The following is a 14,250-nucleotide window of genomic DNA, read 5'->3' as shown; positions in this document are numbered from 1 at the left end:
GTGGACTGGATACACTTAACAAGAGAAAGTGATATCCTCGAATCCCTGCACCATTAATTCAGTATAAAAAACTGGAAAGGTTTCTTATGAAAATGAGCAAAGGGAATGAATCCAATGCTGCAGCCATAATACCAAAAACTTCCATGCATATAGCAACTGAAGGAAATAATAGAGACTGAAGGTTCCGACAAACGGAACCCAATAAAATTGTCACTTGTCCGCTAGAAACAAAGACATTGACACAATCTATCTGGAAACCTAAAAAAGGTGACCCTTGTCTGAGGAATCAAAGAGCTTTTGATAAAAAAAATCCTCTAACCAAGTCTTGAAGAAACAACAAAAGTTGAATTGTATGAGATTCTGCAGAACGAAAAGACTGAGCCAGAACCACGAGACCGTCCAATAAGGAAACACTGAGAACCTTGAAAAGATTCTTAGAGCTGTCGCTAGACCAGAAGGAAAAGCAACAAATTGGCAATGCTTGTCAAAAAAAGAGAATCTCAGAAAATGAAAATAATCTGAATGAAAACAGAAAATTAAGATATGCATCTATTGTATCTATTGTGAACAAATAATACCATTACTGACCAAAAAAGGCAGAATAGACCATATAAACTCCATTCTAAAAGATGGTATACTTATATGACAATACAAAAAGATTTTCTATCTTTGAAATAACGAATAGTTTTGAATAAAACCCCCAAATCCTGTTCCTAAAAAGGAACTGGTATAAATACCCCAGAAAACTCCAGGCCTGAGCAGCGCCTTGAGCCCCAACGGGTGACCAGCCACGCTTCACAAGTACCCAATACATATAGGACTGAAACACACTTCAGGAAAGTGTGAGCCTTACTGGAATAGCTGGAATATGTTAGAGAAAAAATACTTCTCACAGATGGTTTTACTCTGAATCCTATTCTGTATCCAAATCTAAGAAGTTTGGACCGAATTGAACCAAACAAATTTATTAAAAAAGTCTTAACCTGCCCCTTATCAGCTAAGCTGGAATAAGAACTGCACCTAAATGCAAATTTGGGGAGCTGACTTTGCTTTTTTAAAATGGCTTAAATTGAATGAAGAAAATTTCTAATTATAAACATGTTACTTGGGGAAGAATTTAGAATTCCGTTCCTTAGTAAGAAAAAAAGCTTAATATTTAGCCTTAGAACTCAATCTGCAGCCCAGAGTAACAGTTGAATAATTGAATCCAATTGTGAACCAAATAATTGATTACCTTGGAAAAAAATTAATATGGAATTTAGAAATCAAATTAGCATTCCAAGATTGAAATCATAAAGTTCTTCTAGCTAAAATAGCTAAAGACATAGATTAAACCTCATTTGCGAAAATATCAAAAAAATGACGACACAAATTAAATTATTAGCATGTTGATCAACTTAATGCTAAACAAATCATAATCCGATACTTGTTGCACTAAAGTATCCAACCAGAAAACTGAAGCAGTTGCAACATCAGCCAAATAAATTACAGGTCTAAGAAAAGTACCTGAAAATAAATGATTTTCCTTAAATAAACAAGTTTCCAAAGGAAAAAAATAAATACTATCTGCTATAGGAACAGTAGTATGTTAGCAAGAGTAGAGATAGTCCCATTAACTTGGAGGATCTTCCTCAAAACTGAAAACTAACTGCCGGCAAAGGATACAAATAAAAACCTTAAAGAAGGAATAAAAGAAATTCCCGGCCTATTCCATTCCCTAGTATCAGGAACTGGAAAAAAAATTTCTGAAGAAACCACAGAAGGTAAATAAGCAGAATTTAAATGTTAGCTAGTCTTAATCAAAAAGAACTAGTTACTTCAATATCCAAAATAATCAACACCTTTTCAACAAAAAACGAATGTACTCTTTTTAAAAAATAAAATAGATTTGTTAGTGTCAATATCTGATGAAGAATATTCTGAATGAGAAAAATACACCATCAGAGACGGATAATTTAGTATGTTGTTGGTCAGTTGAAACTTTATCAACTAAATGAGAAGTTTAAAAAAGACCTAAAAATGTTATTAGAAGGCGGGATGGCAGACAAAGCCTTATACTAGAATCAGAAAAATATTCTTATAAATTCCTAAATATATCTTGTACATAAGATGTAAAAGAATAGCAATAGATAATGCATAAATACTAATGGACTCTGCATGTAAAAGTTTAACATAAAAACTTATTACAAACCATAGCTAAATATAAACATTCATAACATTAAAATAAATTAACTTAGCTTTGGTAGGACTGATATCAGTCATCAGGAATCCCTCAGTATCTTCTGATTGAACAGCTTTTAAAGTATCTTGCAATATGTAATAGAAAAAAACAACATATAAAGCAAAATTATCAAATTCCTTAAATGACAGTTTCAGTAATGGGAAAAAATGCAAAATAAACAAGCCTCTAGCAGCCAGAAGCAACAAAAAAGTGAGACTGAAATAATGTGAAAGAAATGTATGACGCCCACATTTTTTGGCGCCAAGGAAGACGCCCACATTATTTGGCGCCAAGGAAGACGCCCACATTACTTGGCGCCAAGTATAACGCCCATATTTTATGGCGCCAAAAATGACGCCCACATTTTTTGGTGCAAAAAAACGTCTAACACACATGCGTCAAAAAATGACTCAACCATGTGTAAACTTCCGGCGTCAACTATGGCGCAGGAAATTACGAAATTTTGCGCCAAAAAAGTTAGCGCCAAGAATAACACATTTTCTGCCCCCGCGAGTCTAACAGCCCGCAAGGAAAAAAGTCAATTTGAAAATTTTTGAAGGTAAGAAAAAATATTTATTCATATGCATTTCCCAAAATAATGAAACTGACAGTCTGAAAGAAGGAATACTGATTAAGCTGAATCATGGCAAATATAAGTTTAAAACATATATTTAGAACTTTACATATAAAGTGCCCAACCATAGCTTTGAGTGTCATAAATAGAAATAAGATTTACTTACCCCAAGACACTCATCTACATAAAGTAGATAGCCAAACCAGTACTGAAACGAGAATCAGTAGAGGTAATGGTATATAAGAGTATATCGTCGATCTGAAAAGGGAGGTAGGAGAAGAAATCTCTACGACCGATAACAGAACCTATGAAATAGATCCCCTAGAGGAAGACCATTTTATTCAAATAGGTAATAATCTCTTCACATCCCTCTGACATTCACTGCACTCTGAGAGGAAAACCGGGCTTCAGCCTGCTGCGAAGCGCATATCAACCTAGAATCTAGCACAAACTTACTAAACTACCTCCATGGGAGGCAAAGTTTGTAAAACTAAATTGTGGGTGTGGTGAGGGGTGTATTTATAGGCATTTTTAAGGTTTGGGAAACTTTACCCCTCCTGGTAGGAATGTATATCCCATACGTCACAAGCTCATGGACTCTTGCTAATTGCATGAAAGAAATAAATATAACGTCTTCTGTGTTCATATCCCAGCGCTTCTGGATTTAACAAACTGCCAGAGTGTCTGAGTCACATATGATAATGGGTCCTCAATTTTAACCCCCAACATCATAGCAGCAGTACAGTTAATCTGAATATCTTGTGTCCCAGAATAAAACAACTGCACCTACCTCCATGCAGAGGAACATCATGACACATCACAGTATCAAGAGGTCCACTCTTCCTCCTGAGGTCCTGTGAACGAAACAGGGTCTTAGTTAGCATTCCCCAAGACCATCCATATAGAAGCAGCATAAGTGTGGGAGGCGCAGTGAAGATAAAACTCCACTAGTTCCCATAGCCAAAAGGCTAACCCTCCAAATGCTGCCCTTTAATAAAATAGTACACTTTGGCACCATTATAAAAATAATAAACTCTTGATTGAAGAATCTAAACTAACACCTCACTTTACCTCTTCCTATCACTAACAGAGGCAAAAAGAATAACTGGAGTGGGAGGGAAGGGAGGAGCTATATATACAGCTCTGCTGTGGAGCTCTTTGCCTCCTCCTGCTGACCAGGAGATATCCCATAAGGATAAAATCCGTGGACTCGTCATATCTTGTAAAAGAAATGTATCACTGATTCTGAAGGCAAAAAAAAATTAGCTTAAAGGGACAGTCTAGTCAAAATTAAACTTTCATAATTTAGGTATAGAATGCAATTTGAAACAACTTTCCAGTTCACTTTTATTATCAAATTCTTTGTTCTCTTGGTATTTTTTGTTGAAAGCTAAACCTAGGTAGGCTCTCATGCTAATTTCGAAGCCCGCCCCTTATTTCAATGCTTTTGGCAGTTTTTCACAGCTAGAGGGTAGCTAGTACTGAGTGTATGTCTGTCTTTGTAAATCTAATAATCTTCTATCCTTGTAATTCTTGCATTCCAGCCTGTATCAGTGAACACCTAAATTACTTTGTATCCTGATAAGCCACATATATCTGTGAGAAAATATAAGTGCATATATTTGAATGTATGTATACAATAAATTAAGCTTGCAGAATGATATACTTAGAACAATTCTCTTTTGCAAACACAATGAATGTTCCAGAAAAGCAGACATTAGCTAATCTGTCTCGGGTTGATCTTTGCCCTTTTTGATAAATGGTCAGACATACAGTAAAACCTACTACTCTGATGAATAGAATTAGCTGACAAACTTTGTGGAACTGTTATTTACTTATGTTGTAACCATATTTGGAAAAACCCTTGAATTTGTTAGCTAGCCAATCATGAAAACCTTGTATTCTCTCTCTCCTCACTGCAGTGTGTTTTCAATAAACGAACCCTCTTAAACCTGTCATGGTCTGAAGAGTTATTCAGTCCAGGGTGAATATCACCAACACCATCTCTGAATGCACAACACGTCGAACCTTGAAGCAGATGGGTTTCAACAGCAGAAGACCACACCAGGTGCCACTCCTATCAGTTATGAAAAGGAAATGGAGGCTACAATTTGCAATAGAAGATTGGAAAAATGTTGCCTGGTCTGATGAGTCGATTTTAGCTGCGACATTCAGATGGTGTGGTCATAATTTGCTGTATACAACATGAAAGCATGGATCCATCCTGCCTTGTATCAACGGTTCAGGATGGTGTAATGGTGTGGGGGATATATTCTTGGCACACTTTGGGCCCCTTAGTACCAATTGAACATTGTTTAAATGCCATGGCCTACTTGAGTATTGTTGCTGACCATGTCTATCCTTTTATGACTACAGTGTACCCATCTTCTGATGGCTACTTCCAGCAGGATAATGCACCATGTCACAAAGCTCAAATCCTCTCAAACTGGTTTCTTGAACATGACAATGAGTTCACTGTACTCCAATGGCCTCAACAGTCACCATATCTCAATTCAATAGAGCACCTTTTGGATGTGGTGGAACAGGAGATTTGCATCATGGATGTGCAGCTGACAGAACTACAGCAACTGCGTGATATATCATGTTAATATGGACCAAAATCTCTGAGGAATATTTCCAACACCTTGTTGAATCTATGCCACGAAGAATTAAAGGACAGTCAACACCAGAATTTTTGTTGTTTAAAAAGATAGATAATCCCTTTATTACCCATTCCCCAGTGTTGCATAACCAACACAGATATAATACACATTTTACCTCTGTAATTACCTTGTATCTAAGCCTCTGCAGACTGCCCCCTTATTTCAGTTATTTGGACAGACTTGCATTTAAGCCAATCAGTGCTCACTCCTCGGTACATTTGCATGCGTGAGCTCAATGTTATCTATATGAAACATGAATTAACACCCTCTAGAGGTCAAAATGCATTCAAATTAGAGGCGGCCTTCAAGGTCTAAGAAATTAGTATATAAACCTCCTAAGTTTAGCTTTCAACTTAGAATACCAAGAGAACAAAGGAAAATTGGTGATAAAAGTAAATTGGAAAAAGTTGTTTAACATTACATGCCCTATTTGAATCATGAAAGTTTTTTTTGGACTTGACTGTTCCTTTAAGGCAGTTCTGAAGGCAAAAGGGGGCCCAACCCGGTACTAGTAAGGTGTACCTAATAAAGTGGTTGATGAATGTATGTGTGTGTGTTTTGGTTTACATATACCTTTTTTTTTATATACCCCACATTAAAATGACAAGTATTACACATTATCCCCCATAGACTCTCAATATCTGGTCCCTGACTAACCTTTCTTAAAAGGTTATATTTATTTAATTAAATCTTTAAGGTGATAGCTGAATCTCTGTGTTAAGATGTTGGTGTTTCATAGACAGTTCAGAGAAACAGACAGATGTAATATGCAGTTTAATAAAGAAAAAAAAAATCTCACTTTAATATGTATATAAAGGTTTAGGAGGTGTTTTTTTTATCATCTAGAATAAATAGCAGCATTTAAGAATTTTTGACAGAAAAAAAAAGTAAAAGCTTCTTAAATTTAAGAAGCAGATACCAGCAGTTGTGTACTCCCTACTAATGAATATTGTCTGTTGGGTACAATGAGCATTTGTAGAAAATACACAACTGATAATGCTGCATTAGGTTAAAAAGGGATTTTACTTCAATTTTAATCAGACAAAAAAAAAAAAGCTACCTTTTCATGTAGTGCCAGCAAAATTATTAATACAATGTTATTAAGATATTTGAAATGTTAGTAAACTAGGTTAATACGTGATCCAAGTTGATGAAGGAGAGAAAAAAAAAAGTGATAATGTTTTACGACAGGAGTATTTATTCCACATACTGGCATAGCCAACTATTATTTATGTTTTTCTCCATTAGCATATGCAGTAGGTATAGGTTCCTGTGCAAGTTATAATGTGAATCTAGATTCTCTACTCAGTAGTTGTACATCTAAGAATAATTTTAAAACACTCTGTCAGTTTAATAATTACAAAACAGAGCAAAGGAACACAAAGGTGATGTTGAAGGTTCATAGTACAAATAAAACATCTTAACTTTTAGTCCAGTCAAATGTGAGTACTATAAAAGTGAATGTATTTATTAAGAATTTGCTATATTTGGCAAAATTAAGCAAGGTTGGACCTTGCTTTAATGTATTTTACCTTCAAACATACATTTCTGGGAATGATACTCCAATACTAAACTGCCAAAGGGTAAAAAAAAAAACTAGAATGTTCAGCTGTACCTTTAAAAATAGATTACAATGCATTCTAAAGATTGTATTTCAAAATCTATATTTTTTGAAAAACAAAGTTTAGTCACGTTAGTGGAGGTGTGTCCTAATCCACTGTAGCTGTACGATTGGTCCTTAAAGCAACATTGCTTGAAATAAATGGTGTATTATGTATATGAAAGAGCGCAAGATAAAACATGTTTAATTCACAAAACAAAAGTTGAGTAAAAGCTGTTTAACTTAAACTTACAAGAACTGCATAACTGAATACAATTCATATTTTGTATCTATTGCTTACTAGGGACAGCTTTAAAAATAAAGCACTAAAATATAAAGTAAAATAGAAGAAGAAAAGCTGAGTACCTTAGATGGTTTGCAAATTATACTAGCGTATCATCTCTACACATTTCCTACAAGTTTTAATATCAATTGAAACAATTTCAAGTAAAAAAAAAATAAATTAAACTTTCAGTTGCTCCCTCTTTCATATGAGCTAACTATAATGTTCCTTTAACTCCTTTTCTAAAGATTCCAGCATATTCAGGTTAGTAATATTACTGATCTCCAAAACCGAGAAAAAAAGGAAGGAAAATGCACAAAATGGGAAAAGGAGAGGTTAAAAAAATATATATAAAAACCTTCAATGCCTGCATATAGTTCAATTTCAACAGTATTTTAGTATCTTTTATTTGTAACATCATAATTTGTTTTAAAAATAAAGTTTCCTCAGAAGAGTCAAGACTTTAAAATGATGTTTCAAGTAGGGACTATGGGTCATATTACCAAAAAAAAAAAAAAACTGATAATGCTCTAATTTTTTGCATGATTAAAAATATTTGAGGGTGTCAATTGCAACATGCTCAGAAAATCTTTGCTCACAGTAAGTTATGGTCATCCCTACATTCAAAGGCATTTAACATATACATTTTAAACACACAGCAAAAAAAATTCTAAAATCTTTAATTTATATTTGGAATAAATTATATCTGGAATATGGTCCAGCCGGGACATATAATACTAGTGATGAGAGAAGGCATCTAAGCAGGGAGACCAGTCACTACATATTGCCTTTATTACACTAACAAGGGGGCTTGTTATTCACACCACCCCCAGGTAAGATCCAACATGTGCACACCTCTCTACGAACAGGATCCATTGAAGCGCCATTTATGTCAGAGCAAGAACAGCTGCCAATCTCTCTCCTTTGGTCTTTAAGAAAGCAATAAAAATAATGAAGTAAATAATAAAAAATAATTGCTTTTTATATATAGAGTGAGGAAGGAATGTTCCTCTTGTTCCTTAAACAATCAAAAAAATTGCACACTTATGACAGCTTCCCCCCACTCAAACGACTGTCAGAAGTGTGGGCAGGGGGGTGTTAAACTCCGGAGAAATGGTTCTTCCGTTGCCAGAAATGGAGGGAAATGCAAGGCAAGGCAATGCAGTCCCCTCCAGCCGATGATTATTCCCATTTTGAGAATACCAATGAGACCTTGTGACCCTTCCCTGCACACTTGGATCCTATAAGTGTCACTTGGCCTTTGTTCCCTTCCAATGAGGGAAGAAAACAAAAACTGCTACACACCGCCTCCCCCTTCTTGTCTGGATCCAAAGTCAGTAGCAGCAGTCTTTTATATTAAAAAAAAATGTCACGAGAATAGATCTCATCTCACTCTCTAACTGTATTTTTCACAATTTTTTTTTCCTGCCCAGTTTTCGGGAAAAATATATATATAATATATGCATTTTGTCACTCATCCGTAAGATCCTGTACAAAGAGCAGCTGTGAGCGACTAAGTCCAGCCTCCTGAAGAGTGGGGGGCATGGGAACTTCTTCATTTGGAAGGCACGGCAACACTCGACGAGGGAAATTTGCCACTATCTGGAACTTCTCTGGAGTCTCTTTCAGCGAGAAGAGGAAATCGTGAATAACCTTTGCAGGAAAAAAAATAAAAAATATTAATTGACAATACCATATAAAATTACAAAGTTGGTACATATAAATATAGTGGTGTTTAAGGAGAGTGAATATCGCATTTGACTTTTAGTACACTATTGCCAGATTAAAGTGAAAGTGTGGCCAAATTGCTATTAAAAGGGCCATGAAGAGATATCTAGATAGGCAACGGGCACATGTCTGGAGCACTACATGACAGGAAAATAAATTTATCAAGTAAGCATAAGTTTCCTTCTTGGCAGTGAGAGTCCATAAAACATTCAAAAACCTGGCCACAAAGAGGAGGCAAAGACACCCCAAACAGAACACTGAAGTATCCCTCCCACTTCCCCTATCCTATCAGTAGTTCAAGCTGAGGATAAGGGAAAACTGAACACACCAGGGTTACAGAGATGCCAAGACTGCCGCCACTACACAAGTTCAGGGCGGGTTCGAGGACTCACTGCCAAGAAAGAAATTAATTTATTAGGTAAGCATAAAACATAATTTATGAGTGCACGAAAACCATTCAGGCAAATACACCACAAACAAATCATTAAAGGGATACTAAACACTAAAAATATTAGTTGAAAATGCTATTTAAAAATATAGATAATCCCTTTATTTACCATTCCTGAGTTTTGCCTAACCAACCCCGTTATAGAAATATACTTTTTACCTCTGTAATTACCTTGTATCTAAGCTTCCGCAGAATGCCTCCTTATCTCTATCTTATCTTTTGACAGACTTGTTTTTCAGGCAATTAGTGCTGACTTAAATAACTCCACATGCATGAGAACAATGTTATTTGTATGAAACACATGAACACCCTCTAGCAGTGAAAAACTGTCAAAATCATTCAGATAAGAGGCAGTCTTCAAGGGCTTAGAAATTAGCATATGAGCCTACCTAGGCTTAGCTTTAAACTAAGAATATCAAGAGAACAAAGCAAATTTGATGATAAAAGGAAATTTAGAAAGTGGTTTAAAATTACATGCCCTATCTGAATCATGAAAGTTTAATTTGTACTTTACAATCCCTTTAAATACCCCTCCCACTTTCCCTACCGTCTCAGTAGTTCAAGCAGAGAATAAGGAAGAGTAGAGATAAAAGCAGTAATGAGGTGCCAAAAGACTGCTGTCACTACAAAATTCAGGGTGGGTTCGTGGACTCACTGCTAAGAATGAATATAATTTATCATCAGGTAAGCATAAATTATGTTTTCTTTCTAATGGCAGTGAGAGTCCACAAAAAAACATTCATAACCTATGGGAAACTAATATACAAGCTATGGAGTCTATAAAACTGAAGGGAGGGAAGGTAGTCCTAAAAACTAGGCACCACCGATTGAAGAGCTTTTCTCCCAAAGGACACCTCTGCTGAGGCAAAAACATAAAATCTGTAAAATGTTGTGAATTTTATGTAGAGAGGACCAAGTAGCAGCCTGTTCAACTGAAGCCTCATCTTGAAGGCACAGGAAGACACAGCACAAGTAGAATGCACCATAATCGTTGAAGGAGGCTGCTGGCCCGCTTCAATATATGCCAAGCAAATCAAACTTCTGAGTCAGAAGGAGAGAGTCACAGCTGTGGCCTTCTGACCTTTACACTTACCAGAATGCTGGATAAACAAGGAAGATGATTGACAAAACTCTTTTGTAGCAAAAAGATAGAACTTCAAGGCTCTAACCACGTCGAGATTATGTAACAGTCTCTCCTAAGAGAAAGGAGGATTTGGGCAGATAGACGGGACAACATTTTTCTGATTACTATTGTGAGTGAGGCCAATTTAGGTAAAAACCCCATCTTTGTCCTCAGAACAGAGACCCTTCGGGCAGATGAAATATCTAACAGGAATAACACTTTCCAAGTAAGCAACTTAATATCAATAGAATGCATAGGCTCAAAACGGAGCCTGTTGAAGAACTCTGTCTGCTCAGAAAATCTGCTTCCCAATTTTCCACGCCTGGAATGTGAATAGCAGATATTTATCACTGATATGTCACTGTTCATTGAAGGATACCAGACACCTCTACCATCGACAGAACTGAGAGTTCTGTCCTTGTGGTTGATCTAGACCAGGGGTTGCCAACCTTTTGGACCTCAGGGACCACAAAACTCACAATTTTGAATCCCGTGGACCACTAACATGCATTTTTTTTAAAAAAAGGTACACGTATATTATGTATATATTTACAAATTTTTAAGAATTAACTAACTGAATGACAGAACTGATAGAATACTTCCAAATGACAGATGATGGGCGAGTGCCATCTTTTGAGCTGCAAACCAAGGCAAAAAGTGGGAAAAACATAATTTATGTAAGAACTTACCTGATAAATTAATTTCTTTCATATTGACAAGAGTCCATGGCTCTTAGGCTTACATGCTAAGGAGGTTCAAGGGGATAGCAATGGAGGAGATGAAACGGTATAAAGAAAGGTTAGTGTAGGTGGTATGCATCCCTGAACAGTAGAGTCTTTAGGGAGCGGTTGAAGTTTTCAAAACTAGGGGAGAGTTTTGTAAAGCGAGGCAGAGAGTTCCACAAGATGGGAGCCAGTCTGGAGAAGTCCTGTAAGCTAGATTGTATTTTTTTTTTTTACTCTTCCTGCCTGGTGCACTGCTCAGAGGAAGATGCTTCTATTCTAAAGCCGGCAGAGGCTGATATACTCTTGGCTTGAAATAGTGGAATTAAAGTATATATTAAAAAAAAAAAAAAGAAAATCTTTAAAAAAAATATTTCTCTCTTCTATTTCATATATTTTCTTCCTTTTACCTGTCTTTGTAGTAGTTTTCCTAATTCCTTCAGATGGACTAATATCACTGTTTGTCTTCTTACCCTCCATCTTTCTTTTTTTTATTAAATATGAATTATTTTTCATTCTAATAATTTTCCCTTGCACAAAGCCATTCCACCTGAATTCCAGTAATTGCCATCCAGCAGATCAGCCATATGCCACCAATATTATAGTAATTGTCAGTAACATCAGTCGTGGTTAGCTCACATCCATATTGAGAGCTTTCTGATATAAACTTAATTTATGACTCCAATGTCTGTCCATGATCATAAGTAGTTTTGAATAATTCCTAACTGGGGGTCTTGGAAGTCTTGTGGTCCTTTTAAACATAATTCTTTTTTCTTTCATGTAATTGGCAAGTGTCCATGAGCTAGTGACGTATGGGATATACAATCCTACCAGGAGGGGCAAAGTTTCCCAAACCTCAAAATGCCTATAAATACACCCCTCACCACACCCACAATTCAGTTTAACGAATAGCCAAGTAGTGGGGTAAGAAAAGTAGTAAAAAAAGTATACAAAAAAGAGGAACTGGAAATATGATTTTTTGTATAAAAGCACAATTATAACCACCAGAAAAAGGGTGGGTCTCATGGACTCTTGCAAATTTGAAAGAAATAAATTTATCAGGTTTCTTTCATGTAATTGGCAAGAGTCCATGAGCTAGTGACGTATGGGATAGAAATACCCAAGATGTGGAAGTCCACAGAAGAGTCACTAGAAAGGGAGGGATAAAATAAAAACAGCCATTTTCCGCTAAAAAAATTAAATCCGCAAAAAAAGTTTTTTTTCATAAATTTAAAGAAAAAAAAAAACTTAAATCAGAAGCAGAAGAATCAAACTGAAACAGCTGCCTGAAGAACCTTCCTACCAAAATCTGCTTCAGAAGAAGCAAATACATAAAAATGGTAAAATTTAGTAAATGTATGCAAAGAAGACCAAGTTGCTGATTTGCAAATCTGATTAACTGAACCTTTATTCTTGAAAGCCCAAGAAGTGGAGAGTGATCTAGTGGAATGAGTCGTGATCCTCTGAGGTGGGGACTGTCCCGCATCCAAATAAGCTTTATGAATCAAAAGCTTTAACCAAAATGTCAAAGAAATGGCAGAAGCTTTGACCTTTTCTAGAACCAGAGAAGACAATAAATAGACTAGAAGTCTTCCTGAAATCTTTAGTAGCTTCAACATATTTCAAAGCTCTTACAACATCCAAAGAATGTAAAGATCTTTCAAAAGTATTCTTGGGATTAGGACACAAGGAAGGAACAACAATTTCCCTAGTAATGTTGTTAGAATTCACAACCTTAGGAAGTCCGCAAAACAGCCTTAGCCTGATGAAAAGAAAAGGAGACTCACTAAAGAGAGCAGACAATTCAGAAACTATTCCAGCTGAAGAGATAGCCAAAATAAACAACACTTTCCAAGAAAGTAGTTTAATATCCAAAGAATGCATAGGTTCAAAAGGAGGAGCCTGTAAAGTCTTCAAAACCAAATTAAGACTCCAAGGAGGAGGAGAGATTGATTTAACAGGCGTGATTACGAACCAAAGCCTGAACAAAACAGTGAGTATCAGGAAGCTTAGCAATCTTTCTATGAAATAAAACAAAGAGCAGAGATTTGTCCCTTCAAAGTACTTGCAGATAAACTTTTATCCAAACCATCCTGAAGAAACTGTAAAATTCTAGGAATTCTAAAAGAATGCCAGGAGAATTTATGAGAAGAACACCATGAAATATAAGTATTCCAAACTCGATAATAAATCTTCCTTGAAACAGACTTACAAGCCTGTAGCCTAGTATTAATCACTGAGTCAGAGAAGCCTCTATGACTAAACACTAAGCGCTCAATTTCCATACCTTCAAATTTAACAATTTGAGATCCTAATGGAAAAACGGCCCTTGAGAAAGAAGGTCTGGTCTTAAAGGAAGTGGCCAAGGCTGGCAACTGGAGATCCGGACAAGATCCGCATACCAAAACCTGTGAGGCCACGCTGGTGCTATCAGAAACACATACAATTGTTCCATAATGATCTTGGAGATCACTCTTGGAAGAACTAGAGGCTTAAAAATATAAGCAGGTTGGTAAAACCAAGGAACTGCTAAAGCATCCACCATAGGATCCCTGGACCTGGATAGGAACCTGGGAAGTTTGTCATTTAGATGAGAAGCCATCAGATCTATTTCTGGAAGACCACACATCTGTACAATTTGACAAAATACATCTAGATGGAGAGACCACTCCCCCGGATGTAAGGTCTGACGTCTGAGATAATCCACTTCCCAATTGTCTACACCTGGGACATGCACTGCAGAAATTAGACAAGAGCTGGATACCACCCAAGAAAGTATCCAAGATACTTCTTTCATAGCTAGGGGACTGTGAGTCCCACCCTGATGATTGACATATGCCACAGCTGTGATAGTGTCCATCTGAAAACAAATGAAAGGTTCTCTCTTT

At 36.3% G+C, this 14,250-nt stretch overlaps 1 protein-coding gene across 1 annotated transcript in view; it reads right to left on the bottom strand.

The window, feature by feature from the left end:
- Positions 1–7,718: 7,718 nt before the first annotated feature.
- The window catches only part of FAF2 (Fas associated factor family member 2), a 130,852-nt gene continuing 124,320 nt past the window's right edge, over positions 7,719–14,250 (bottom strand). The window contains exon 11 of the mRNA XM_053717038.1: positions 7,719–8,994. Within this exon, the coding sequence (XP_053573013.1) occupies positions 8,812–8,994 (183 nt within the window). The 3' untranslated portion in view covers positions 7,719–8,811. The remainder of the gene's footprint in view (positions 8,995–14,250) is intronic.

The sequence above is a fragment of the Bombina bombina genome, chromosome 6, assembly GCF_027579735.1.
Source record: "Bombina bombina isolate aBomBom1 chromosome 6, aBomBom1.pri, whole genome shotgun sequence".
In the NCBI taxonomy this organism is placed as follows: domain Eukaryota; kingdom Metazoa; phylum Chordata; class Amphibia; order Anura; family Bombinatoridae; genus Bombina; species Bombina bombina.
The sequence above is the reverse complement of the archived record's forward strand: the minus strand, read 5'-3'. Positions and strand labels throughout refer to the sequence as shown.